Source organism: Mirounga angustirostris, unplaced genomic scaffold, assembly GCF_029215605.1.
Source record: "Mirounga angustirostris isolate CCGP_5_RB_7025 unplaced genomic scaffold, mMirAng1.0.hap1 SCAF_12, whole genome shotgun sequence".
NCBI lineage: Eukaryota > Metazoa > Chordata > Mammalia > Carnivora > Phocidae > Mirounga > Mirounga angustirostris.
Window position 1 is genome coordinate 18,948,084 of NW_026991720.1, and position 25,204 is coordinate 18,973,287.

Below are 25,204 nucleotides of genomic sequence, written 5' to 3' on the forward strand. Positions count from 1 at the left end.
CTGAAGCCTTTGATTTACCAGTTTTATGAGTCAATGAATTATTTTCCCTTCCATTGGTCTGTTTCTTTCAATGGAAAGAATCCTAAGCAGAACAGGTACGAGGAAGATGAGGGTGGTGGGGGATCCCAGAAGAAATGGAGCAGGAACCAAAAACTGCAGGAGGACGAAAGTAAGAGCAGTGCCTTTGATGTAGTCAGGACCTCTTTGAGGTGAGGAGACCCTTTTAAGCACAAAGAGAAAGAGTGACATTTAGGCAAACGATAAAAGAGACAGAAAAATTATCTTTGAAGAAATGGTCAGCTTTCACCTCTCGGACAAATGGGCGACCATGCCCTGCCGCTAAAATGCAGTACTCTGTTCTGTGTGACATGACATGTTTTAGGTGGATGGCAGTCCTGCTGTAATGTCTGGAGAGATATTCTACTATGAAAATAATTTTCTGCAAATTTCCTCTACTCCATCAACACTACTAGCTTTGTCATTCTATCAAAACCGCGTATTTACCAAATAGTTAACAGAAATGTGGAGCAAGAAATGAACCGAAATCTTCTTTTCTGGATCTCTTCCCATCCTGCTGAGTATCGCTGAGTGCTAGATAAAAGGCTGGCATTTTCTTCATGCTACCTAGTCTCCAGATTTGGAAACTTTTGTTGAGGTAATCATTTGGTTCACTTTTCAAAGGAATAATAAAGAGCTACCCCTTTTTCCCTTTCTAGAGTCTGACATGGAGCAATCAAAGTAACCCATTATCAGAGAACTCCCTGCTTTGCTCAAATTATAAACATCAATGGGCATCTCTCCTGGGAATTCAAAGAACAGATGAGTGTGGGTGAGCCAGGCTTGTTGTTAGCAGAATAAACCAGGTTCGCTAAATGCTTTGTTTTAGCAAAGACAACATAAGTAGTGATTACAGTTCACTTGGGTTTTGTTCTGATCGTCAAAATGCTGACAGTCACTTAAATCACTCACTGGGTGGAATAATCACCCTGAAAAGAACTGAGAGAATACAACTTACATTATAAAATGGAACTGAACACAGGAGACGAAGTATCAATGGATGTGGTAGAAGAGATCTTTGTCAGAATAGCAGAGATGATTAAAGACAAGAATTAGACATCAAGTGTACTGGGTACTCTCAGTGACATGAACACAACAGGTAAGTTGTTCCATTACAAAGTTGACTGTAACTCAGAGAACATCCTTCTCTTTTTGGAAAACAGCTGATGTCAGGTTAGCCTGTGGGAATCATTCGGGGGCTGGCTGTAGAGGTTACGGACTGTTTTGCTTTGCAAAACCCTTTTCAAATGGACAGAACAGAAATCTGGAATGCTGAGCCACTGGAAATAAGAGACTGCATTATTAAATATTAGATTTCGATGGCCTACCAAACGGGAGGACCCCTTCCAAATGTCACTAGTCAACTGACCCCAAGCAGTCCTGCATTTGTAACGGTCAAAGGAAACCGGGAAAAGCAGCATGTGACCCCTTTACCAGAACTGTTTATTTGGCAATTAGCAAAAGGGGAATTAGCCCTGACATTTATTTTTGGTGGAGTGGGGTGGGGCTGGGATAAACTGGATAATTTAGACTACTGCTTGTGACAGATTGCCTGATACTGACAGGATTAGAAAGTTGAGGGCCTTTCAAGGATATCTCCTGACGAAGATCTGCTCAGGCCCCACACTGTGCCCAAACTATCCTATTCTTACAGATTCCGAGACTAAATATGTGTAATTTTAGCCTCAGACAAAAAGTAATGTTAAATAAGAAGCATAAATATAAAAGTATAAATGAAAAGTAGTATTTCAAGAAGACTTCTAGAGCAGAATATATAATCTCACTCAAAAGCTCCCTTCCTTCTGCCCATTTTCCCCATCCAGTACTGAACTTTAGGATAGCTACATAATCAGCATGAGGCAGGTTTAGCAGTGAGCATTCAAGGGATCCTGAGCCTCTAGGGGGCACGTATTTCAGGGAAGAATTTACCCCTGTGAGTTTCATCCCCACGGCTTCCATCTCGAGGCTGGAAGCGTGGTTAACAAAATCACGACTTTTCAAAAGACAATGATAATAAATAACTTTACTCTGAAGTTCACAGTCCAAACAATGCGGGCCTTTTCCTTCTAATTATCTCCTAACAGTTAACTCTAATATTAAGTTCAAAGCTGAGTCTGTTTCTCTCATGTTATTGGTGTTATTTTACTTTCTCCTGCTGTTTATTTATGCACTCAAATCTGCCAGCGCCTTTATTCCTTCTTCCTAACATTTTTTTTTTTAAGATTTTATTTATTTATTTGAGAGAGAGAATGAGAGAGAAAGAGCACATGACAGGGGGGAGGGTCAAAGGGAGAAGCAGACCCCCTGCTGAGCAAGGAGCCCGATATGGGACTCGATCCCAGGACTCCAGGATCATGACCTGAGCCGAAGGCAGTCGCTTAACCAACTGAGCCACCCAGGCGCCCCTTCCTAACATTTTTTCTTTGCTTCTGTTTTAACAGCCTAACACATACTTCTGAACTCATGCTTTTAATGTGCCCTAAAGTATTTATTTCATTGCTAATGAATAAAGTGTATGCGCCCTAAACTTTTCAAATTCTTTTTCTCGGAGTCATTGGTCCTCAATAGAAAAAAGTTTCCCATTTTTGTTTCATATCCTATCTCTTCCTTTCCTTGAATTCTGTAAGTTATCTCTCAACCGTTCCTTTTCGGGAATCACTGTTTTTCTCATTGTCTATTTTCTAGCACCTTCGTCACTTCTATTATTCTCTTGTAGACACTCTTTCATTAGCTTTACGGCAGTTACAGTGAAACCACCAGCTGTGTGCTCAGCTCTGAGACAGTTCCCATCCTTGAGAAGTTGTAAGGAGGACAAAGGTACTGTTTTCTGTTCTGGAGACACAACCCCTGCGTTATTCCACGATTTTATGTTTTGAAGGTTTAATATCAAGCTATGTGAACGTGAACCTTTTTTGGCTTTCCCTGCCCCACCCAGGGAAGCCAAGATTACTTCCTTCAGCAGAATCACAAAGGTGCAGCCCAAGCAGAATTCTTGCACGGATCTAGCACCTTCTGACAACCTGGACATTCCCTCATATGGGGACATGTATACGCACCTGCATTTCAAATGAAACTGCTCAGTCTAGTTCCTTCCGCTGTCCCCACAACCGCCGCCATAATAGATACTTACTCTGGGATGTAGAAAGATTGGAGAAAGCTGACTTTGTTCGACCTGCTAGCCACTCCAGGCTTTCATGCATGTTGGCCAAAGCTTTGAGGTCACTGACATCACGGAGGATGTCTTGCGGAGGGATTAACTTATCACCCAGGTTCCCAATGAGAACTTCCGACTCCTTGCCAAAGGCTGCCCTGAGAAACAAATCAGAAACATATTTCACATACAGCACGGAAAAGAGAGAGGTGGGCAATACTGTTTTAGGCAGGTCTAGCACAGTGGTTATTTGTCAGTATTTCATAGCATGCTATCTTTACTAGGTTTACTGTTGTGAGAAAACGATCATATACCTGCTTAAAATTATTCTAGTAGGAGAAAGACAGTTCTTAGAAGAATGAAGTTTCCCTGATGCTCCTACCTTCAACAGGAGCCAGCATGGGCCTCACCTAGACAGTGATGGTCCCTGGGGATGGCTTTGATGCCCATTCTCTTGTGGGTTTTTATCTTGCCTCTTCTGCTATGGACGTTGGCCAATAGCTTAGGGCGTGAAAAATGTACATGGTTTGAAGGTTATTGTCATAAATAAAACCACCAAGTTGACCAGCTAGAAAATGTTTTAAAATGTTCAAAAGCAAAGAGGGTCCAGTCTCTTGAAGAAGCAGATTATAGTTGAGATATGACAGACCTCATTCATTCACTCATTGACTTGTTGTAAAAGGATCCGAAGCAAACTACGAGGCATTAAGGTTTATACTATTTGAAAAGAGAGACCAATAAAAACCAAGGCTGGATCCTTTTACTGACTGGAAAAATACAGTCAGATGGTCTTCGCACACAGCCCAGCATGTTCATAATGTTTGGGGTGGGGGGGAGGCTGAAAAATCGAGTTCTGTGGGGTCACAGAAGGAGGGAGTCGGAAGGGCCCCGAGAGGCAGAAATGGAGGCTCGGAAGGTGAACCGTTGTGCCCCCATGACACACGAGTGGCAGAGCTGGGACTCCATCTAATTCCCACAGCGCCCTTTCTTTCAGAAAGACAGAGGGCTGAAATGACAGAAGACAACTGAGGATGCTAGGGAGAAAAATCTCGTCTTTTCGGGAAAGTTCCATGCAGGTGGGGAAGCCCAGCGGCTGCTGGTAAACGTTGGAACAGGCACCTGGAGAGTTCTCTGTAAGTCCCAAAGCTTCTTAAAACGCAGAACACCTTAAGGGAGCAGAGGCAAAGGCTTTGTTTAAGTAGCAGAAACCATATTACGTTTCAAGCTGGCAGTGATCAGTAACAGCTGACAGAGTCAGGACGAGGCTTAATGGACACACCGGCCTTTAGTGCCCAGCACGATAGCAGACCCTCCACGTGGAAAGAAACCACGGCTGTGAATTAAAAACTTACTAAAAAATGTTTATGCTACCAAGTAGTGACTCACCATGAGGCTTATTTCAATGCAGGGTTACATTTTTCTAAGGAAAAGTCATACTCGATTGACTGAGCTGGGTAAGCTGGGGTCACAGAGGCAACTGAGACTCAGTGCAGGAACCGGAAGTGTGCATACTTCCGGTCTTGTAAAAGGTTTCGGGGTGGGACCCAAAAGTCTGCATCTCTAGTTTCAGGCTGCTGTCTTGGAAGCACACTTTCTTTGAGTACTAAGAGTTAGAGTGCAGGCTTCAAAGTTACACAAACCTGGCGCTGAATCCTAACTGCCATTTACTGTGGGACTCGGCTTTACTTCTCTGAGCATCGTTAGCTGGGGGTGAGAGTGCTGACCTCAGATGAAGTAATGTCAACATTGGAGGGGGCTTTATTTTTTTTTATTTTTATTTTTTTAAAGATTTTATTTATTTATTTGAGAGAGAGAATGAGAGACAGAGAGCACGAGAGGGAAGAGGGTCAGAGGGAGAAGCAGACCCCCCACCGAGCAGGGAGCCCGATGTGGGACTCGATCCCGGGACTCCAGGATCACGACCTGAGCCGAAGGCAGTCGCTTAACCAACTGAGCCACCCAGGCACCCTGGAGGGGGCTTTAAAAACCTTTACTGGGACAATTTCAGTAATTCCAAAAGTAGAGAGAAGGGTACAGTGATCCCCCATGGGTGAGTCTTTTTTCATCTTTCTCCACACCCCACCCCCCTTGGAGGATTTTGAAACAATCATTCAGGGGATGTGAGGTGCATGACCCAGTGCATGGAACCTGGTGAAAGCTAACAAGCTCTAGTTATCACTCTACAGTCTGTTGAGATGGCTGGTTTATTTGGCGTCAACCCAGGATAAGGCTATGATGAATGAATTGAAAGAGATGAGTGATCAGAAGTAAGTAAATTAGATCTCAAGGGCTAGTTTTACAAATGGAACCTTGTAACACCACAGCAAATGTCACCGTGTCTCAGAGTCCAGACTTTCCAGAATCTTCAAGAGACATGATAGTGATAGGAACCTCTAGTTACCTGGCCAGTATCCATTATCCCATGCCTTCTTAGGCAAAGGACCCTGGGATTGTTGGGGTCAGCCATGTTTAAAAACAAAACAAAAAACCCCACTCAATTCCTAGCCCTTCTTGCAGATATGGTGGTCAATGAGCTATAAACCAAAATCAGTAAGTGGGCTTCCAAGAAAGCCCTTTTAAGCAGTCTCAGCTGGCAGGGACCTCTTGTGCCCCCTGCCTTTCTGGAATGCAGTCACAGCACGTGAAGCTGCAACAGTGCTTCCTCAAACATCAGGTAACCTTGAGTATGAAAATAATGCTGTGAATACTAGAGCCAATGATTAGGAGGGCATGGGTGTCCCAATGCCACCACAGAACTACACAGCAGTCCCAGACAATATACTTCTGGGCTTCATGTCACAGGAGGGACAACAAAAACCTATTTGTTTCAGCCACTGCTATTCCAAGTTTCGGGCTACCAGCAGCTAAATGCAATTTCTAACTGACACAATGATCGAATTAGCATAAATGATGTCACCCCCAGAAAACTTTCCCTGAATTTAGATATCCCTAAAATCAAGTTACTGGGAAAAGCAAAATAACGTCTCCTCCTTGATTTGAGCCCAGCAGACAGTTCTAGCATCTTCTCTGTGGCCGTCACTCAGTCAAGCTGTAAGTATTTAGTTTTCTTAGTCTGTCCTTATATATCAACTCTCCCAGCCCCTTAATCATCTTTGATAGATATAACACAAAAAATGCCTTTGAGCCGGGTGGTTAAAAAGCAACAGGGGAGGCAAACAGCTTTGAAAAACAGGCTCGGAGGCGTTTTTATGCATGTAGGTGTAACCCTGGGTGGAATGTGACAATCAAGACAAATGTATTTATGTAGACGTCTAATCTGCTTGTATGGCGATCTTTGGGCTTTGGGCAGGTCTGCCGTGCGCTTCCAGCCCTGGATGCCTATCCCATTTCCCTTTGGCTCACTTAGATTTGCTTAACCTCCTCCGACGGGAGAGCAACAGACTGAGAAAAACACAAACTGCCTCATGTTGAATACATAGTACACATCTCATTTGACAGGAATCCATAATCATCCCCTAACAACCTGGAGAGAGCACAGAAACCATGACATCGGGGATAAATGATTGACAGCTATAACCATTTCACACAAAAAAATCATTCCTTCGAGGATCTGTGTGTGTCAAAGAGCTTGGTGGACAGTTTTTATGTGTTACAATAACCTTAAGGGGATGGCTTTAGCTGCTCGACTACAGATCTTTTCTTAAACCTTCTAATTTCTTAAATAAATTATGGATATCCACACTATGGAAAACTACACAGGCATCAGAAATTATATAGTAGAAAACACAATGCCATAGAAAAATGTTGGCTATGGCTTATTTTTAGCCATGATCCCCAGCTGAGTAAAATAAGCTGTTATAAAATGGTATGTACTGTAGGATATTAAAAAAAAATGATTATATATCTATCTAAACCAAAAAAGACTGGATGTCTACATACCCAAATGCTAACTGTGTAACTAGATCATGCTTGGTGCTTGGTGCTTCTCTGTATTTTCCACATTTTCTCCGAAGAGCGTGTTTACTTTTTAATTAAAAACAAAACTTAGGAACCCTACCACAAATGAGAAAATCTTTTGAAGGGAACACATCAAGGATTTTAGCAGGGAAGATTAGAGGATGTGGATGTTACAGTTACTTAAGCCAAACTGGGAGGCAATGGGTGGTTGGCTGGTCTGACAGCTGGTTTGGACCGACGCTCCAGGCTTGCTCAAGATGCCGTCAGCGTCCGCTATAGAGGATCTCGCTGCCAGAAAGACGACCATCCAGCATCTGGGCCAATACTGTTTCCTCTTTCTAGATCTGAATTTCTACGTACCCTTCATCTTCTGCTGCTTCTGTGAGCCCATTAATGAAAGAAGACATTACACATATTGGGCTGAAGTGGGCAGCAGAATCATCATTACCTTGAAAAGGTGGAGTAACAGAAATTCAGAAGGAACAGGCACTCGTTCATGGCCCACAGATCACTGGACAGAGCCGGGAACAGGAATCAGAACTCAAAGCTTGTGTTCTAGCTACTGAGGGCCCATGCGAGGAGCCGCCTTCATCAGGGATAGGCCAACATGCTCACGTAGACGCCTATCAAACTACAGAAGTGTCAAACCTGTGAAGCTTAATTTTAGCACACAATTATAATCTTTAAAGAGCTTGATCTGACAAGAATTCATTTAAGAGATTTTTGCCAAGAGTGTAAAACCCGTTTAATTTAATTTTACCACACAATTATAATCTCGAAGGAGGTCTATCCGACAAGAATTCATTTAAGAGAATTTTGCCAAAGATGCTGTCTCCATTTAGTCTTTAAATAGTTCTGTTATGGGTTGAAATCTTAGAAAGGCCAAAAAAAAAAAAAAAAAAAGATCTGCATCTGCAGCAGACTAAATGCACCTACGAAAGAAACATCACGAATAGTTTCAAAATGACTGATCTGCACATCTGGGCTCTGTTTGGTCACATGACATGTACACTCAGACTCACCGCTTGCTCTCCCCACAAATTTCCCCCAGTCTTCCCCCGTGGCTTCCTATTGCCCAGGAGCCTCGGAAACCTGCCAGAGCACACCCCTCTCTGATCTGGGACACAGCAGGGAAGAGCAAGGACCGGCTCAAAGAGCGAACCAGACTCCCACAGGCTTCTTGCCTCTCGGAAGGGGCAGTGTGGTACCCAGGCCGTCACAGCCACTTAAAGTACGGAACTGCTTGCCTTGTCTGAAATGTTTCCACTAGCACCACTGTCAGATTTCCTCGAGGTCTTATTTACAATCATGATGGCCTACTCAACAATGTTTCTGGCCAGGAGACTTCTTTTACAGCAAAAGAAGTATAAGGCAGGGCTCATGTTCCTGGAATGCCCTTCTCATTGCATACCCCATCCCCCAGAAGGAGCTGGCCCGACAGAGGGGTGCAATGGCCCATGCAGGATTCGGCTACGGGTCCAGATGGAAGACAACACTTACAAGGCTGGAGGGCTGGAGGGCTTGACTCAGTGATACCCCTCCTCCCCCCACCTCATAACAAGAAAATTATACAGGCCTGGGAACTAAGGAATAAAAGCAGGAATGGCCCCTCCTCACCTGACTAAAAACACTTAGAGAGGTTCTATTCTTGCCCCCTCCCCCAACTTTGGGATAGACAGGTTTTCAGGTATTCAGGAAGGAATGTCTCCACCAGAAGCTACAACAATGACTGCATTAAAACTGGTAGTGGAAGGGCGCCTGAGTGGCTCAGTTGGTTGGGCGTCTGCCTTCAGCTCAGGTCATGATCCCAGGGTCCTAGGATCGAGCCCCGCATGGGGCTGCCTGCTCAGTGGGGAGCCTGCTTCTACCCCTGCTTGTGCTCTCTGTCAAATAAATAAATAAAAAATCTTAAAAAAAAAAAACAACCAAAAACCAAACTGGTAGCAGAGACTGTCATCTGGGCTTTTGGGCTTCTCACCACTGAACTACCAAGCTGAGAGGGCCAACTGTGATGCCAAGGGGGCAGTATGTCACTTCTACACTGTAAGGGCGGGCACACTACGTCAGATTCACTGGGACCCATCTTCGTGTTTCCACATCCATAGTGAAATTAAGGAAAAACCCAGGGCAACCTGATAAAGGCAGGAATGCTAAGAACCCAGCTTTTTTAGGAACAAAGTTCAACACATACAGGTGGTGAACTCTGTCAAGCTGAGGTGCCGGCAGAGGGCAAGAGTGGGACGGGCGGGTAGAAGAAGGAAGGAAGAAATACCATCTGCTGCCTGTGAGCAGCCCGGCGTATCTACGCATATAACAACCAATGGTTTCCTTTTGTTTTCCACTTTCCCTACTACTTTTTATTTGTAGTAAAATCTACATAACATAAAACTGACCATTTTCACCATTTTTAAGTATACGGTTCCATGGCATTATGTACGTTCACACTGTACAACCATCATAACTATCCCTTTCCAGAACTTTTCCATCATCCCAAACAGAAACTCTGTGCCCATTAAACAGTAACTTTCCATTCCCTCTTTCCCCCTAGTCCCTGGTAACCATTATTTCAGTTTGTGTTTAGGAATTTGCCTATTCTAGACATCTCATAGACGTGGAATCACACAATACGTGTCCTTCTGTGTCTGGCTTATTAGCATGTTTTCAAGGTTCACCCATGGGATAATATCAGAGTCTAATTCCCTTTTTAAGGCTGAATAGTATTTTCTTTTTTTTTTTTTTTAAGATTTTATTTATTTATTTGAGAGAGAGAATGAGATAGAGCATGAGAGGGGGGAGGGTCCGAGGGAGAAGCAGACTCCCTGCTGAGCAGGGAGCCTGATGCGGGACTCGATCCCGGGACTCCAGGATCATGACCTGAGCCGAAGGCAGTCGCCTAACCAACTGAGCCACCCAGGCGCCCATAGTATTTTCTTGTTATGTACATACCACATATTGTTTATCCATTAATTGGCCGATAGGCATTTAGGCTGGTTGTCAATAATGCTACTGTGCCTGCTGGTGTACAAGGATCTGCGTCTCTGCTTTCAGTTCTTTCGGGTACGTACAGAGAAGTGGAACTGCTGAGTCATATGGTAACTCTGTGTTTCGCTTTCTAAGGAACTACCAAACTGTCTTCCACAGTGGCTGCATCATTTTACATTCCTACCAGCAATGCCACAGGGGGTCCAATTATTCTACATCCTTGCCAAAATGTGCTATTTTCTGGTTTTAAAAAATTTAATTTTTTAATAATAGTCATCCTAATGGGTTTGAGGTGATATCTACACCACTATTTTATATAAGGAGCTGGTAGAGATCACTTTCCAATTTTTCTTTTCTTTTTTTTTTTTTAGAGAGGGAGAGAGAGGTGGGGAGAGAGGCAGAGGGAGTGGGAGAGAGAGAGAGGGGATCTTAATTAAGCAGGCTCCACACTCAATTTCACAACCCTAAGGTCACGACTTGAGCCGAAATCAAGAATCGGACGCTTAACCAACTGAGCCACTCAGGTGCCCCGAACTTTCCAATTTCATTCAGAGGTCACCAGATATAAGAAGTCACATCTGAGACATGACCATGGAGGACACTGGAAATCCTAGACTTAAGATGAATACAATGAGTGTTGAGCCAGGCTCTCCCTTATTGGGGAGAGAGAGAGGGAATGCCTTTATATGATGGATAGCACCTGATATTAAGCAGAAGTATGAAGTTCCAAAATATGGGCATAAGGGTGAGAATGGATACAGAGTAACAAAAGGGGTAAGACTCTAAAAGTCCTAGGACTGTTTGCCCTAAGATCCATTCCTCATCTTTCCCTTGCTCTGATCTGTACCGGGGGTGGGGAGGCAGGGGCTGACCCCTGCAGGCTGTTTTCCAGGCTCCCAGCTGGGTACTGACACGGGGAGGCCCTAGGTGGGGGGACACTGAAGGGCAAAGGAAAAGGAGAAGGCAGGGCATTTGTCCCCCACCCTCTCTGCCTTTTGAGTGATGTCTCCAGCAACAGATGCATCTCCTTCTTGTCTCTAGCTCCTACCATGCTGTGTTCTAGTAAATTCCTTTCTCCTTCGGCATTCCAGCTAAAGGGAGGTAGTGGCTTCTTGCTGTTGCTAATCTATGGGTTATCTTAACGTTCCTGTTTGATAGATCCTCATTAAAATGTATAACCAATTCCCTACATTAAATTCTCCCGGAGGTAAACAGTTGATATCCTTTCTAATTTCCACGTTAGACCTTAACTTATATGTTAGATCTAATAATGATGTCTGGTCATATTCAATGCTACTGGGGACTGAGTCAATTACCTGGCATGGGAATTAATTAGTCCTGTTGTATAGGCAGAGAAACTGAGACATGTTAAGGTGACCTGTAGACATCACTTAGCCATTATCTGTCAGAGCCTAAACTGATGAAGGTTATAAAAAGGTCAGGTCACCTACCTAGATTCCTAGTAATACCGACTGATTCTATTGAGATGTGACAATGACACATCCATTTATCACTTCTGCTTTTTACAACTGCTCAATCTTCAACCCTTTCAAAACTTAATTTGTCTGTGTCAAAAATAATGGGGGTAGTACCATTCTGATGGGTTCTTTAATCAGGTTTTCAAAAACTGTTTTTCTAAAATGATCTTGGCTAAACCCTCATAAATAAGAATAAAATAGCCCAGTTATCTTGATTACAAGATTATTTCTTTCCTCCTAGAAACTGCTAAAACTCATCACTAAGTCTATCCTTCACTCGTTTTCATGCATGTGCATTTCATCCCACACTCTCATGTGAACAGCTATTTTTCACATTTAATAAGTAATTGCTCCTCTTTAGAAATTTGTCTCCGTCAATAATCACAATCAAGGATTTTTTTCATTTGCTTTCTTTGTCTACTGTCCCTCCACCATGTAAAAACTTACAGTGCTCTGGCCTGGCTAATGACGCTGAGCAGTCCACAATTCTGTGCAGGGACAGACTGAGAATGAGTCTAGGAGGCGTCCCAGGGTGTTCTCTCTGATCACGGTCAATGTATAAAATATCAGCAACTTCTCTGCTTCCTGGTCCTGCTTGGGGCTTAGAACAGTATTAATTTATTGTTCTTTTTTTCCTGGTTGCAGGGAAATTGTAGTTTCTGGATTTCTACTCACAGATGACAGCCAGAAAAATTAATCATGACCATCATGGGGGTGGAGGTTTGACCACCAGCTCTTTCTCTCATTTCCTTTTTTATTTTTAAAAATTTTATTATGTTATGTTAGTCACCATACAATACATCATTAGTTTTTGATGTGGTGATCCACTATCCATTGTTTTCGTATAACCTCCAGTGCTCCATGCAGTACATGCCCTCCTTAATACCCATCACCGGGCTAACCAATCCCTCCCTCCCCCCTCCCCTCTAAAACCCTGTTTGTTTCTCAGAGTCCATAGTCTCTCATGGTTCATCTCTCCCTCCAATTCCCCCCGCCCTTCATTTTTCCCTTCCTTCTCCTAGTGTCCTCCATGCTATTCCTTATGTTCCACAAATAAGTGAAACCATACGATAACTGACTTTCTCTGCTTGACTTATTTCACTTAGCATAATCTCCTCCAGTCCCATCCATGTTGATGTAAAAGTCGGGTATTCATCCTTTCTGATGGCTGAGTAATATTCCATTGTATATGTGGACTACATCTTCTTTATCCATTCATCTGTTGAAGGGCATCTCGACTCTTTCCACAGTTTGGCTATTGTGGACATTGCTGCTATGAACATTGGGGTGCATATGGCCGTTCTTTTCACTACATCTGTGTCTTTGGGGTAAATACCCAGTAGTGCAATTGCTGGGCCATAAGATAGCTCTATTTTTAAATTTTTGAGGAACCTCCACACTGTTTTCTAAAGTGGCTGTACCAACTTGCATTCCCACCAACAGTGTAAGAGGGTTTCCCTTTCTCCACAACCTCTCCAACATTTGTTGTTTCTTTCCCTGCCCATTTTGGCCATTCTAACTGGTGTAAGGTGGTATCTCAGTGTGGGTTTTGATTTGGATTTCCCTGATGGCTAATGATGATGAACATTTTTTCATGTGTCTGTTAGCCATTTGTATGTCTTCTTCAGAGAAGTGTCTGTTCATCTCTTCTGCCCACTTTTTGACTTGATTATTTGTTTTTTGGGTGTTGAGTTTGAGAAGTTCTTTATAGATCTTGGATACCAGCCCTTTATCTGTAGTGTCATTTGCAAATATCTTCTCCCATTCTGTGGGTTGCCTCTTTGTTTTGTTGACTGTTTCCTTTGCTGTGCAGAAGCTTTTTATCTTGATGAAGTCCCAAAAGTTCATTTTTGCTTTTGTTTCACTAGCTGCTGGAGATGGATCTTGAAAGAAGTTGCTGTGGCTGATGTCGAAGAGGTTACTGCCTATGTTCTCCTCTAGGATTTGGATAGTGTCTCACACTGAGGTCTTTCATCCACTTTGAGTTTATCTTTGTGAGTGGTGTTAGAGAATGGTCGAGGTTCATTCTTCTGCATGTGGCTGTCCAATTTTCCCAGCACCATTTATTAAAGAGACTGTCTTTTTTCCATTGCCTGTTTTTTCCTGCTTTGTCAAAGATTATTTCACCATAGAGTTGAAGGTCCATATCTGGGTTGTCTATTCTGTTCCATTGGTTTATATGTCCGTTTTTGTGCCAGTACCATGCTGTCTTGGTGATCACTGCTTTGTAATATAGCTTGAAATCGGGCAACGTGATGTCCCCAGCTTTGTTTTTCTTTTTCAACATCTCCTTGGCAATTCGGGGTCTTTTCCGATTCCATACAAATTTTAGGACTGTTTGTTCCAGCACTTTGAAAAATGTCATTGGAAGTTTGATTGGGATGGCATTGAAGGTATAGATTGCTCTGGGTAGCATAGACATTTTAACAATGTTTATTGTTCCGACCCATGAGCATGGAATATTTTTCCATCTTTTTGTGTCTTCTTCAATTTCTTTCATGAGTGTTTTGTAGTTCCTAGAGTATAGATCCTTTACCTCTTTGGTTAGGTTTATTCCGAAGTATCTTATAGTTTTTGGTGCTATTGTAAATGGAATCGTTTCTTCAATTTCTCTTTCTACAGTTGCGTTGTTAGTGTATAAGAAAGCAACTGATTTCTGTGCATTGATTTTGTATCCTGCCACATTACTGAATTGCTGGATGAGTTCTAGTAATTTGGGGGTGGAGTCTTTTGGGTTTTCCACATAAAGTATCATGTCGTCTGCAAAAAGAGAGAGTTTGACTTCTTCTTTGCCAATTTGAATACCTTTTATTTCTTTTTGTTGTCTGATTGCTGTTGCTAGGACTTCTAGTACTATGTTGAACAACAGTGGTGAGACTGGGCACCCTTGACGTGTTCCTGATCTTAAGGGAAAGGCTCTCAGCTTTTCCCCATTGAGGATGATATTCGCTGTGGGTTTTTCATAGATGGATTTTATGAACTTGAGGAATGCTCCCTCTATCCCTATACTCTGGAGACTTTTAAGCAGGAAAGGATGTTGTATTTTGTCAAATGCTTTTTCTGCATCAATTCAGAGGGCCATATGGTTCTTCTCCCTCCTCTTATTAATGTGTTCTATCACATTGATTGATTTGCGAATGTTGAACCACCCTTGCATCCCGGGGATAAATCCCACTTGGTTGTGGTGGATGATCCTTTTAATGTATTGTTGGATCCTATTAGCTAGGATTTTGTTGAGGATTTTGGAATCCATATTCATCAGGGATATCGGTCTGAAATTCTCCTTTTTGATGGGGTCTTTGCCTGGTTTGGGGATTAAGGTAATGCTGGCCTCATAGAATGAGTTTGGAAGTTTTCCTTCTGTTTCTAGTTTTTGAAACAGCTTCAGTAGAATAGGTATTATTTCTTCTTTGAATGTTTGGTAGAATTCCCCAGGGAATCCATCAGGCCCTGGACTCTTGTTTTTTGGGAGGTTTTTGATCACTGCTTCAATCTCGTTACTGGTTATTGGCCTATTCAGGTTGTTGATTTCTTCCTGTTTCAGTCTTGGCAGCTTATAGGTTTCCAGGAAGGCCTCCATTTCATTCAGATTGCTCAGTTTATTGGTATATACTTGTTGATAATAATTTCTAATAACTTTCTATTTCCTTGGTGTTAGTCGTGATGTCTCCCCTTTCATTCATAATTTTATTAATTTGGGTCCTTTCTCTTTTCTTTTGGATAAATCTGGCCAGTGGTTTATTGATCTTATTAATTCTTTCAAAGAATCAACCTCTAGTTTCGTTGATCTGATCTACTGTGTTTCTGGTTTCTAATTCATTGATCTCTGCTTTAATTTTTAATTTTTTAAATTTTTTAAAGATTTTATTTATTTATTTGAGACAGAGAGAATGAGAGAGAGAGAGCACATGAGAGCGGGGAGGGTCAGAGGGAGAAGCAGGCTCCCTGCCAAGCAGGGAGCCTGATGCAGGACTCGATCCAGGGACTCCAGGATCATGACCTGAGCCGAAAGCAGTTGCTTAACCAACTGAGCCACCCAGGTGCCCTCTGCTTTAATTTTAATTATTTCTCTTCTAATGCATGGCTTAGGCATCATTTGTTGCTTTTTCTCTAGTTCTTTAAGGTGTAGAGTTAGTTGGTGAATTCAGAATTTTTCTATTTTTTTGAGTGAGGCTTGGATGGCTATGTATTTCCCCCTTAGGACTGCCTTTGCAGTATCCCATAGGTTTGGACTGATGTGTTTTCGTTCTCATTGATTTCCATGAATTGTTTAAGTTCTTCTTTGATTTCCTGGTTGACCCAAACATTCTTGAGCAGAGTGGTCTTTAGCTTCCAAGTGTTTGAATTTCTGCCAAATTTTTTCTTGTGATTGAGTTCCAGTTTTAGAGCATTGTGGTCTGAGAATACGCAGGGAATAATCTCAATCTTTTGGTATCGGTTGAGACCTGATTTGTGACCCAGTATATGGTCTATTCTGGAGAAAGTTCCATGTGCGCTCGAGAAGAATGAGTATTCTGTTGTTTTAGGGTGGAATGTTCTGTAAATATCTATGAGGTCCATCTGGTCCAATGTATCATTCAAAGCTCTTGTTTCCTTGTCGATTTTCTGCTTAGATGATCTGTCCATTGCTGAGAGTGGAGTATTGAGGTCTCCTACAATTAACGTATTGTTATCAAAATGACTCTTTATTTTGGTTAAGAGTTGGCTTATGTAGATGGCTGCTCCCATGTTGGGGACATAGATATTTACAATTGTTAGATCTTCTTGTTGGATAGACCCTTTAAGAATGATATAGTGTCCTTCTGTGTCTCTAATTACAGACTTTAGTTTAAAATCTAATTTGTCTGATATAAGAGTTGCTACCCCAGCTTTCTTTTGAGGTCCGCTGGCATGGAAGATGGATCTCCATCCCTTCACTTTCAGTCTGGATGTATCTTTAGGTTCAAAATGAGTCTCTTGTAGGCAGCATATGGATGGGTCCTGTCTTTTTATCCAATCTGCAACCCTGCGCCATTTTATGGGAGCATTTAGGCCATTCACATTGAGAGTGATTATTGAAAGATATGAATTAATTGTCATCATGTTGCCTGTGAAGACGTTGTTTTTATAGATTGTCCCTGTAAATTTCTGTTGTAGATCACTCTTGGGGTCTTTCTCCTTTTATAGAACCCCCCTTAATATTTCTTGCAGGGCCGGCTTAGTGGTCACATATTCTTTCAGTTTCTGCTGGTCGTGGAAGCTCTGCATCTCTCCATCCATTCTAAATGAAAGTCTTGCCGGATAAAGTATTCTTGGCTGCATGTTCTTCTCATTTAGTACCCTGAATATGTCTTGCCAGGCCTTTCTGGCTTGCCAGGTCTCTGGGGATAGGTCTGACGTTATTCTGATGTTCCTCCCTCTGGACGTAAGGAATCTCTTCCCCCTAACTGCCCTTAAGATGGTTTCCTTGGTTCTGAGATTTGCAAGTTTTACTATTACATGCTGGGGTGTTGGCCTGCTTTCCTTGATCTTGGGAGGGATCCTCTCTGCCTCTAGGACTCGAATGTTTGTTTCATTCCCCAGATTAGGGAAGTGCTCAACTACGATTTGCTCAAATACATCTTCTAGTCGTCTCTCTCTCTCCACTCCCTCCGGGATTCCAATTATTCTGACATTGGAATGCTTCATGGTGTCACTTATTTCTCTGATTCTATTTTCATGGATTCTGAGTTGTTTTTCCCTGGCCTCCTCTTTTCCCTTTTTATCTATTATATTGTCTTCCAGGTCGCTTATTCGTTCTTCTGCCTCACTTACCCTAACTGTTAGATTATCGAGATTGGATTGGATCTCATTGATAGCATTTTTAAGTTCTGCCAATTCACCTTTCATTTCTGTCCTTAGAGACTCTATGTTGCCATTAATTGATTTCTCCATTCTAGCCATTGTCTTCACAATTGCTGGCCTGAATTCCATGTCCGACATCTTGGTTATATCTGCATCCATTTGTAAATCTGCAGCATAAGTCATAATCTCTGAGTCTTTTCTATTTTGGGGGCTCCTCCACCTAGCCATTCTGTTGATGGGTGTTTGAGGGAATGTATAGAGTCCAAATTATTGACCAGAACCCAAGTGAGATGCACCTGTTTTCTTGGGACCTTAGGGTTGCTGGCCTCTTGTCTTCCTAGCCTGTCTTCTGGGGGAGGGGCCTGCCACGCTCTTACTCAGGCAACCCTGTTTGGGAGGAATTGCTCTGTGCCCCTGTGGTGGGGGATGGGCTCAGCGGGAATCAGTCTTTGGGGCTTTTGTTCTCTGGCAGCTTTCCCTGGTGGCTTTCCGCGTCTCTTCCGCGAGTCAGAGCAGAAGAGATCATTTCCAACCCTCTGCCAGAGAGACTGCAGTCTGTTCTTCAGTGAGCTCTCCAGGCCACACCATCTCTGCTTCTGTCCCTGCTGCTATAAACTGCAGCATCCTGGGTTGTATGCCCCTCTGCAGCGCCCCCAGTCCTGCCTCCGGGTCCGGGCACGTCTCTGCCCTTTGTGCTTCTAAAACCACCAGCTGCTCCCTGTTCGCACTCACGACCCCACTGCTCCGGGTTTCCGTCCTGGGGGCTATAGTTCGCAGGCGCGACCCTGCCACTCCGGGTTTCTGTCCTGGGGGCTGCAGTTCACCGGCGCAACCCCACCGATCTGGGTTTCCACCCCGGGGGCTGCAGTTTGCCTGCGCAACCCTGCCGCTCTGGGTTTCCGCCCCAGGGGCTGCCCTAAAGTCCTTTCCCCCCTGCTACCGGTCTGCGAGTCTGTGCCCCGTCCGCAGCGCGCGAGGCTGTTGCTCACTGGAGGTGTAGGATCCCCATGACCAGGCACCCTCTCGCTGCCGTTTATCCTCTGATATCTGCCTGTGGAATCACGGCTCCCCGATTCGTACCTCAAAACCAACCTCCTGCTATATTCTGTTTGTAGAAATCCAGATCTTCTTACATCTCAGGCTGGTTTCGTGGGTGCTCAGAGTGGTCTGGTAGATATCCAGCTCAATCCTGGGTACCAGTTGAAATAGGGTCCCCTACTCCTCTGCCATCTTTCCTTCCATCTCTTGTTTCTTTAAATCAGCTCGCTCACCACAACAGGCACAAAACACTGGACTCATGGATTTATGATATTCTGGCCCTGAGAGGGATCTTGGTAGTTAGTTTAAACTAGTGGTTCTCACTCTGGCTATACATTAAAAGCTGAACTAGGAAGGTGTAAACAAAATTCTCCATGCCAAACTCCATCTATAAAAATTGATTTAATTGGTCATGGGTGGGGCTTAGGCATGGGCACTTTTAAAAATAATGGCTTTATTGAGACATATTTCCTATGTCATAAAATTTGCCCATTTAATATGTGCAGTTCAATAGTTTTCAGTATAATCACAGTTATGTGACCACACCACAATTTAGAACAGTTTCATTACCTCAAAAAGAAACCCTGTACCCATTAGACTTCATACTCATTCCTGACCCCTACCCTCCAGCCCTAAGTAAATGCTAATCTACTTTAGCCTGTATAGGTTTCCCTATTTCAGACATTCATCTATGATTTATACTCCTGTAAACGGAATCACACAATATATCATCTTTTGTGACTGGTTTCTTTTACTTAATATGCTTTCAAGGTTCATCCATGTTCAAGCCTATAGTAGTACTTCATGTCTTTTATTACCAAATAATATTCCATTGTATGGATATACCACATTTTGTTTACCCATTCATCAGCTGAGGGACATTAGGGTTGGTTTCCATTTCTAGGATATTATGAATTTTGCTGCTATGAACTTTTATGTATAAATCTTTGCATGGGTATGTGTTTTCATTTCTCCTGGGTATATATACCTAGGAGTGCAACTGGTGGGTCAAAGGGTAACTATCTTTAACCTTTCAAGGAAATGCCATATTGTTTTCCAAAATGGCTGTACCATTTTCCATTTTCCAGTAGCATATGTGGATTCTAATTTCTCTACATCCTTGCCAACTCTTGCTATTATCTTTTTAAAAATTCCAGTGACCTTAGTGGATGTGAAGAGGTATGTGTGTACATATATATATATATTTTTTTTTTTTTTTGAGAGAGAGAGCATGTGTGCACAAGCAGTGGGGGGAGGGGCAGAGGGAGAAGGAGAGAGAGAATCTTAAGCAGACTCCATGTGGAGCCCGACGTGGAGCTCAATCTCACAACCCATGAGATCAGTCCTGCTGCCTCAAGACATAGAAAAATTGCTTCTTATCAAGGAATTAGACTTTCTTGAGCACTCCACTCTCAAGTAGTGCTAACGGAGGGAGGACATACACACATCTGCCAAACCTCAGAGTAGAGTCCCTTCATAATAACAGGCACCTTTCTACTTTTTAAAACCAAGCCTAATCAGAGGAGTCCTTAAAAGTGGAGAACCTTCTCTGGCTCCGGTCAGGGAGAGAAGTGTGATGATGGAAGGAGGTCAGAGAGTCCTTTGAAGATGGAGGAAGGAGACCAAGAAATGAGGGCAGCCTCTAAAAGCTGGAAATGGCGAGGAAATGGATTCTTCCTTAGAACCTCCAGAAAGGAGCACAGCCCTGTCGACACCTTGGTTGTAGCTCATTGAGAACCGGGTTAGACTTCTAACCTATAGAACTGTAAGAATATGAGTTTGTGTTATTTTAAGTCACTCTGATAATCTGTTATGGCAGCAACAAAAAAATGAATATATCTGGTAATAATGTGCGTGTGTAGGAGAATACCCTTGTTGTTGGGAGATGTATGCTCATGTGTTTAAGAGTGAAAGGTCACCATGTTGGGTAGCCTACTTTTGACGGTTTGGCAAGAGACAAGTATGTGCATTTACTTGGTGAGAACAGAGTGAGTATGGCAAGATGTTAATAGTAAATCTAAGTCAAGGTATACATGCATTCACTGGACAGTCATTTCAATTTTTCTGTGAATTTATCATTGAAAAAAGTTTAAGTTAAAAAAAAAAAGAAGCGAGAAATAGATGGATAATTGTTGTGCTTTTCAAAATCACTTCCTAGGACAGTAGTCCCCCAGGAATCACTTTAAGTTTCTTCCCAGTGCATTTTCTGAGAATGAAGGCTTAGTACAAGGTATAACATAACATGCACGGTGAGACTTTAATGTGCCAAATTAAAAACTTGAACAATATTACGAAAGCAATCAGAACTCTCACAGACGGTCTTTGCCATTCTTATTTCAGATCTGGAGAGATAAAATTTAGAATGACAGCCAGCTATGTTTTGACATGTTTAATCCACACAGGCATAAATGCATAATTTCTCCTGTCAGTCCATCTTTCTGTCCTTGTATAAGAATTCTGGAGTAGTTTATGTGTTGTGTTCTTACGGGTGAGCACAGAGAAATTATTATGCTCAAATAACCTTCTTCTCAAAGAAAAGGGCTTGTAGCCACCAAGGTGATGGCGGGCAAAGGCACCATTCTGCTAAAGGCAATTCCACCTCTACGTGGGTTCCCTGTCTAGAAGAGAGACATAAAACGATCACTCTTTTCATCATGAAGCCTATAGAGGCTGGGCTGGTAGCAAAACACCAGGGTTCAAATAGTGAGTCTCCAATTAGAGGCCAAGATTCTAATCACAGGTCAATGTAAGTGACTGGGTGATAAGTCCAAATATACAATGGGAGATTCCTTATGTAAAAACACAACACAACAGACCTCTGTTCCTATTTGACTCAGAACTGTGTAAGTCACATGACAAACAATTCTTTAAATTTTTTCTATAACTATAGTTTTGTCATTTTTCTTCTCCAGTAGCATGACGTTTCTTCCTTTGCCTGTATTACTAACGATATATTCTACACATTAAACAGCTAGCTTCTTTATTTCTGGCTCATTTCCAATCACTAGTGTAAAATTACAACTCTGACTGTAGGCAAACAGATAAGTATTTTCACCCTGCTATGGACTGAAATGTACTCCCCACTCCTGAAATTCATGTGGTGAGGTCCTAAACCCCAAATGATGGTATTTAGAGGTGGGATCTTTGGGAGGTAATTACATTATGAAAGTGGAGCCGTCATGATGGGCTAATACCCTTATATGAAGAGACATGAGAGAGATCTCTCTTTCTCTCTCTGACGTGTAAGGAAATAGCAAAAAATGGGCCTCTACAAGCCAGGAGGAGAGCTCTTAGTAGGAACCAAATTGGCCGACACCTTGATCTTGGACTTCCCAGCTTCTAGGACTGTGAGAAAGAAATTTCTGTTGTTTAAGCCACCCAATCTATGGTGTTTTGTTGTGGCAGCCTGAGCTGACTAATACATACCCACACTCTAAGACTCCTTCTATGCTATCTTTTCACTTCTTTTAATTCCATTACTGCATATCAAGTAGTCATACATTCATGCAACAAGCATTCACTGAGCAACGACTGTGTGACTCACGCTAGGTCTGGCATTCAATACCCAAATTCTAGAGCAATGATACTAGGTAAGTACTCTGGTCATTAACCCTATGCTTTTTTTTTTTTTTTTAAGATTTTTTTTATTTATTTGTGAGAGAGAGAATGAGAGACAGAGAGCATGAGAGGTGGGAGGGTCAGAGGGAGAAGCAGACTCCCTGCTGAGCAGGGAGCCCGATGCGGGACTCGATCCCGGGACTCCAGGATCACGACCTGAGCCGAAGGCAGTCACCTAACCAACTGGGCCACCCAGGCGCCCAACCCTATGCTTTTAATATCAAGTGTTGAATCCCAATTTATTAGGAACTTGATTTCAAAGTTCCTTTCAGGCAACCTGTGCTTTTGTGACAACATTTTTCTGGAAAACAATAGTCATTGAAGAATTGACCAAATTTTCTTGTAAGATCAGCTTAATAATGAAAGGTTGTGATTTGGAGACATCAAATGAATGACGAATGTTTGCAAAAAATACGCCATAAATGTAAATATACTAAAACCAGAACCCTGAATAGTAGCTAAGACATAGTAAAAGTATACTAAAAATTCTACAAAATGTACAGAATGTTCTAGGTGTATGATTATAAGAGGGCTCCATCTACTCTAAAATGTAAGTACACAACATAAAAATACAGCTCTGCTGGACATTAAACATGACCTAATGTATATACACACACACACACATCCCAGCGTGTAAGTTCTAGAATTAAAGATTGTCATTTACAGAGGAGGGACAGAGGTGCAAAGAACTGGGGGAGCTGGTTAAAGACACAGAAAACTAGCAGCAAGGTGAGGCAGAGGCCCAAAGCTCAGTTCAGGGTTTTCTCCACATTTTGTACCCCCTTTTTGGAAATAGTAGATGAGTAAACTGATGTATCAGTGGGTAAGGAGAGAGAAGAATTCTACGGAAATTGATACTAGGTTGGGGCGCCTGGGTGGCTCAGTCAGTTAAGCCTCTGACTCTCGGTTTTGGCTCACTTAGGTCATGATCTCAGGCTTGTGAGATCGAGACTTATGTTGGGCTCTGCGCTCAGCAGGGAGTCTGCTTGAGATTCTCTCTTTCTCTTTCCCTCTCCCTCTGCCCCTCCCCTGCTCTTGCATGCGCCCGTGCTCACTCAATCACTTCCAAATAAATAAATCTTAAAAAAAAACAAAAGAAAGAAACTGATACTAGGTTACAACAAGCAAAGAGCTAATTGTGAACAGCACATTATTTGCAGGCTGATGGCACCCGCTTAGAGTTCTGATATAGAATCCACTTGGAAAAAAATTGCATTGAAGTGCTCTGATAGCAGGGAACATGCTTTCTTTAGCCAAGCTACTCAAATAAGCCTGGCTACTAAGTTTTCTTTGTAGCATGTTGTCAAGCAACACTGGATATAAACAATAAGGTACAAGTTTTTTCTATAGGTGCTAGGACTTCTGAGGTATAGTTTTTCTGCCGTGAGCCACTGTAAGTTATGCATTTATACAAATAGCAATAGATTTCTATAAAGAACATTTATTAAGCTTCAAAACAGATTATCAAATGTAGGATTAAAATAACCAATAATTAGAAGTTGAACACATACTTTGGTTTTTCAGCTACCAAGAATGACTGCAGATTTAAAAGTCAAAATTCATATATCACTGAGCCTCCTCACCTGAGTATTCCAGCTCATTGATCATTCTGGTTATTTCTCAAAATATCATATAATTTCCTTTTGAATAATCTAAATCTACTCAGAGCAGAGACACTAAACAACTGATCTCAAGCAAAGGCAATGGAATTATTCCCAAAGTAAGCAATTAAGTTGCCTGTCTTCAAGTAGCTTTCTTGGAACAGAGAAGGGGAAGGAACTGAGGAATGGGTGGGGTGTAGGGGTTACAGGAGGAAGACAAAGAAAGAGATGGGAACCTCTGGGACTAAGTGAGATAATACACAGAAGAGTAAATGCTTTGCATAAAATTGGCAGAAAAGTGAAGATGACTTAAGATTAAGATTTTTTTGCAGGGATAAAAAAAATGTTAGAATGATGATGTATTTATAGAGAATTAATGAACTGGCAGTGAACAGTAACAGGGTTTGAGGATATGTGGAATTTTTTTGGGGGGGGAAACAAAAAATTAAAACCTAAGTAATAATTACTCATGGTTAAATAACTTAAAATGCTGAGCAGTGATCCCCTGTCCGACCCCTACCCACCCTTAGTCTTGTGCCCCTGAAAAAAGCACCTACAGCTTCCAAAAACAGACTATTTTGGTTCCTAATTCTTCCAGTGGTTACATCCATTGTTGATGTATTAATTTTAGATATTTTGATTCTGACCACCCTTCTTCCCTCCCCCCAGTTATACCCAATTCCCCTTCCTAATGTTTTATTATTTTTTTTTTAGTTTATCTACTGGTCTCTTAGATTTGTATACATGTCCTTACCTCTAGCAGGACTCCCCACACTATAAACTGCTTATTTAACTACCCTCCTGGACTCTGAGCTCCTAAGGCAGGAGGGAAGCAAGGAGGGGTGCAGAGCGGTAGACAGTTTTGGGGAGGAAATGCCGAAGAAGCTGATACCTGAGCTTTATCTTGCAAGCAGAACACGATGGGGGGACAGGAGGCAGGGGTGGGATGAGCAGAGGGCATTCCAGGAAGAGGAAGAGGCGTGGCAAACACATAGAGGTGGAAAGAGCATGGCAGATGGGGAAGCGGAAAAAGTTCAATGGGGAAAAAAAGACGTGGGTGAGAAGGTGAGTGGTTCTTCATCATCTGGAAGGACATCAGCCTGTAGCAGAGAGAGGCCATCAGCAGAGACAGAGCTGGGGAAAGACAACAACAGGCACACGCCTTCTTGGCAGTGCTCTGGCCTGTCTCATTGCTGGCTATTGTCTTAAGAACACTTCTTCTTGCTCCTACCCAGGCTAGGTAACGGTATCCCTCCCACCATAATGGCAGAGAACATCATTCTCAGCCTCTTTCTAAAGGGCTAAGTGGGACTAAATTAGGCAGATCATGATCTTTTCTTTGATTAAGATTCCAAATGAGAGAGAGAGGAATGGTGTTAAATGAAGTAAAATCTAAGTTTAAAAAGTTAAATAATTCCATGACCTGAAATTACACAAAAAACACAATATAGGGGCGCCTGAGTGGCTCAGTTGGTTAAACGACTGCCTTCAGCTCAGGTCATGATCTCAGGGTCCTGGGATCAAGCCCCACATTGGGC

At 42.5% G+C, this 25,204-nt stretch overlaps 1 protein-coding gene across 3 annotated transcripts in view; it reads right to left on the minus strand.

Annotated features, from left to right (window-relative positions):
* EXOC4 (exocyst complex component 4) overlaps positions 1-25,204 on the minus strand; it is a 738,469-nt gene that overhangs the window by 111,602 nt on the left and 601,663 nt on the right. For all 3 annotated transcript variants that reach the window (XM_045864245.3, XM_064574933.1, XM_064574934.1), the window contains one exon: positions 3,188-3,366. In XM_045864245.3, the coding sequence (XP_045720201.3) occupies positions 3,188-3,366 (179 nt within the window). The remainder of the gene's footprint in view (positions 1-3,187; positions 3,367-25,204) is intronic.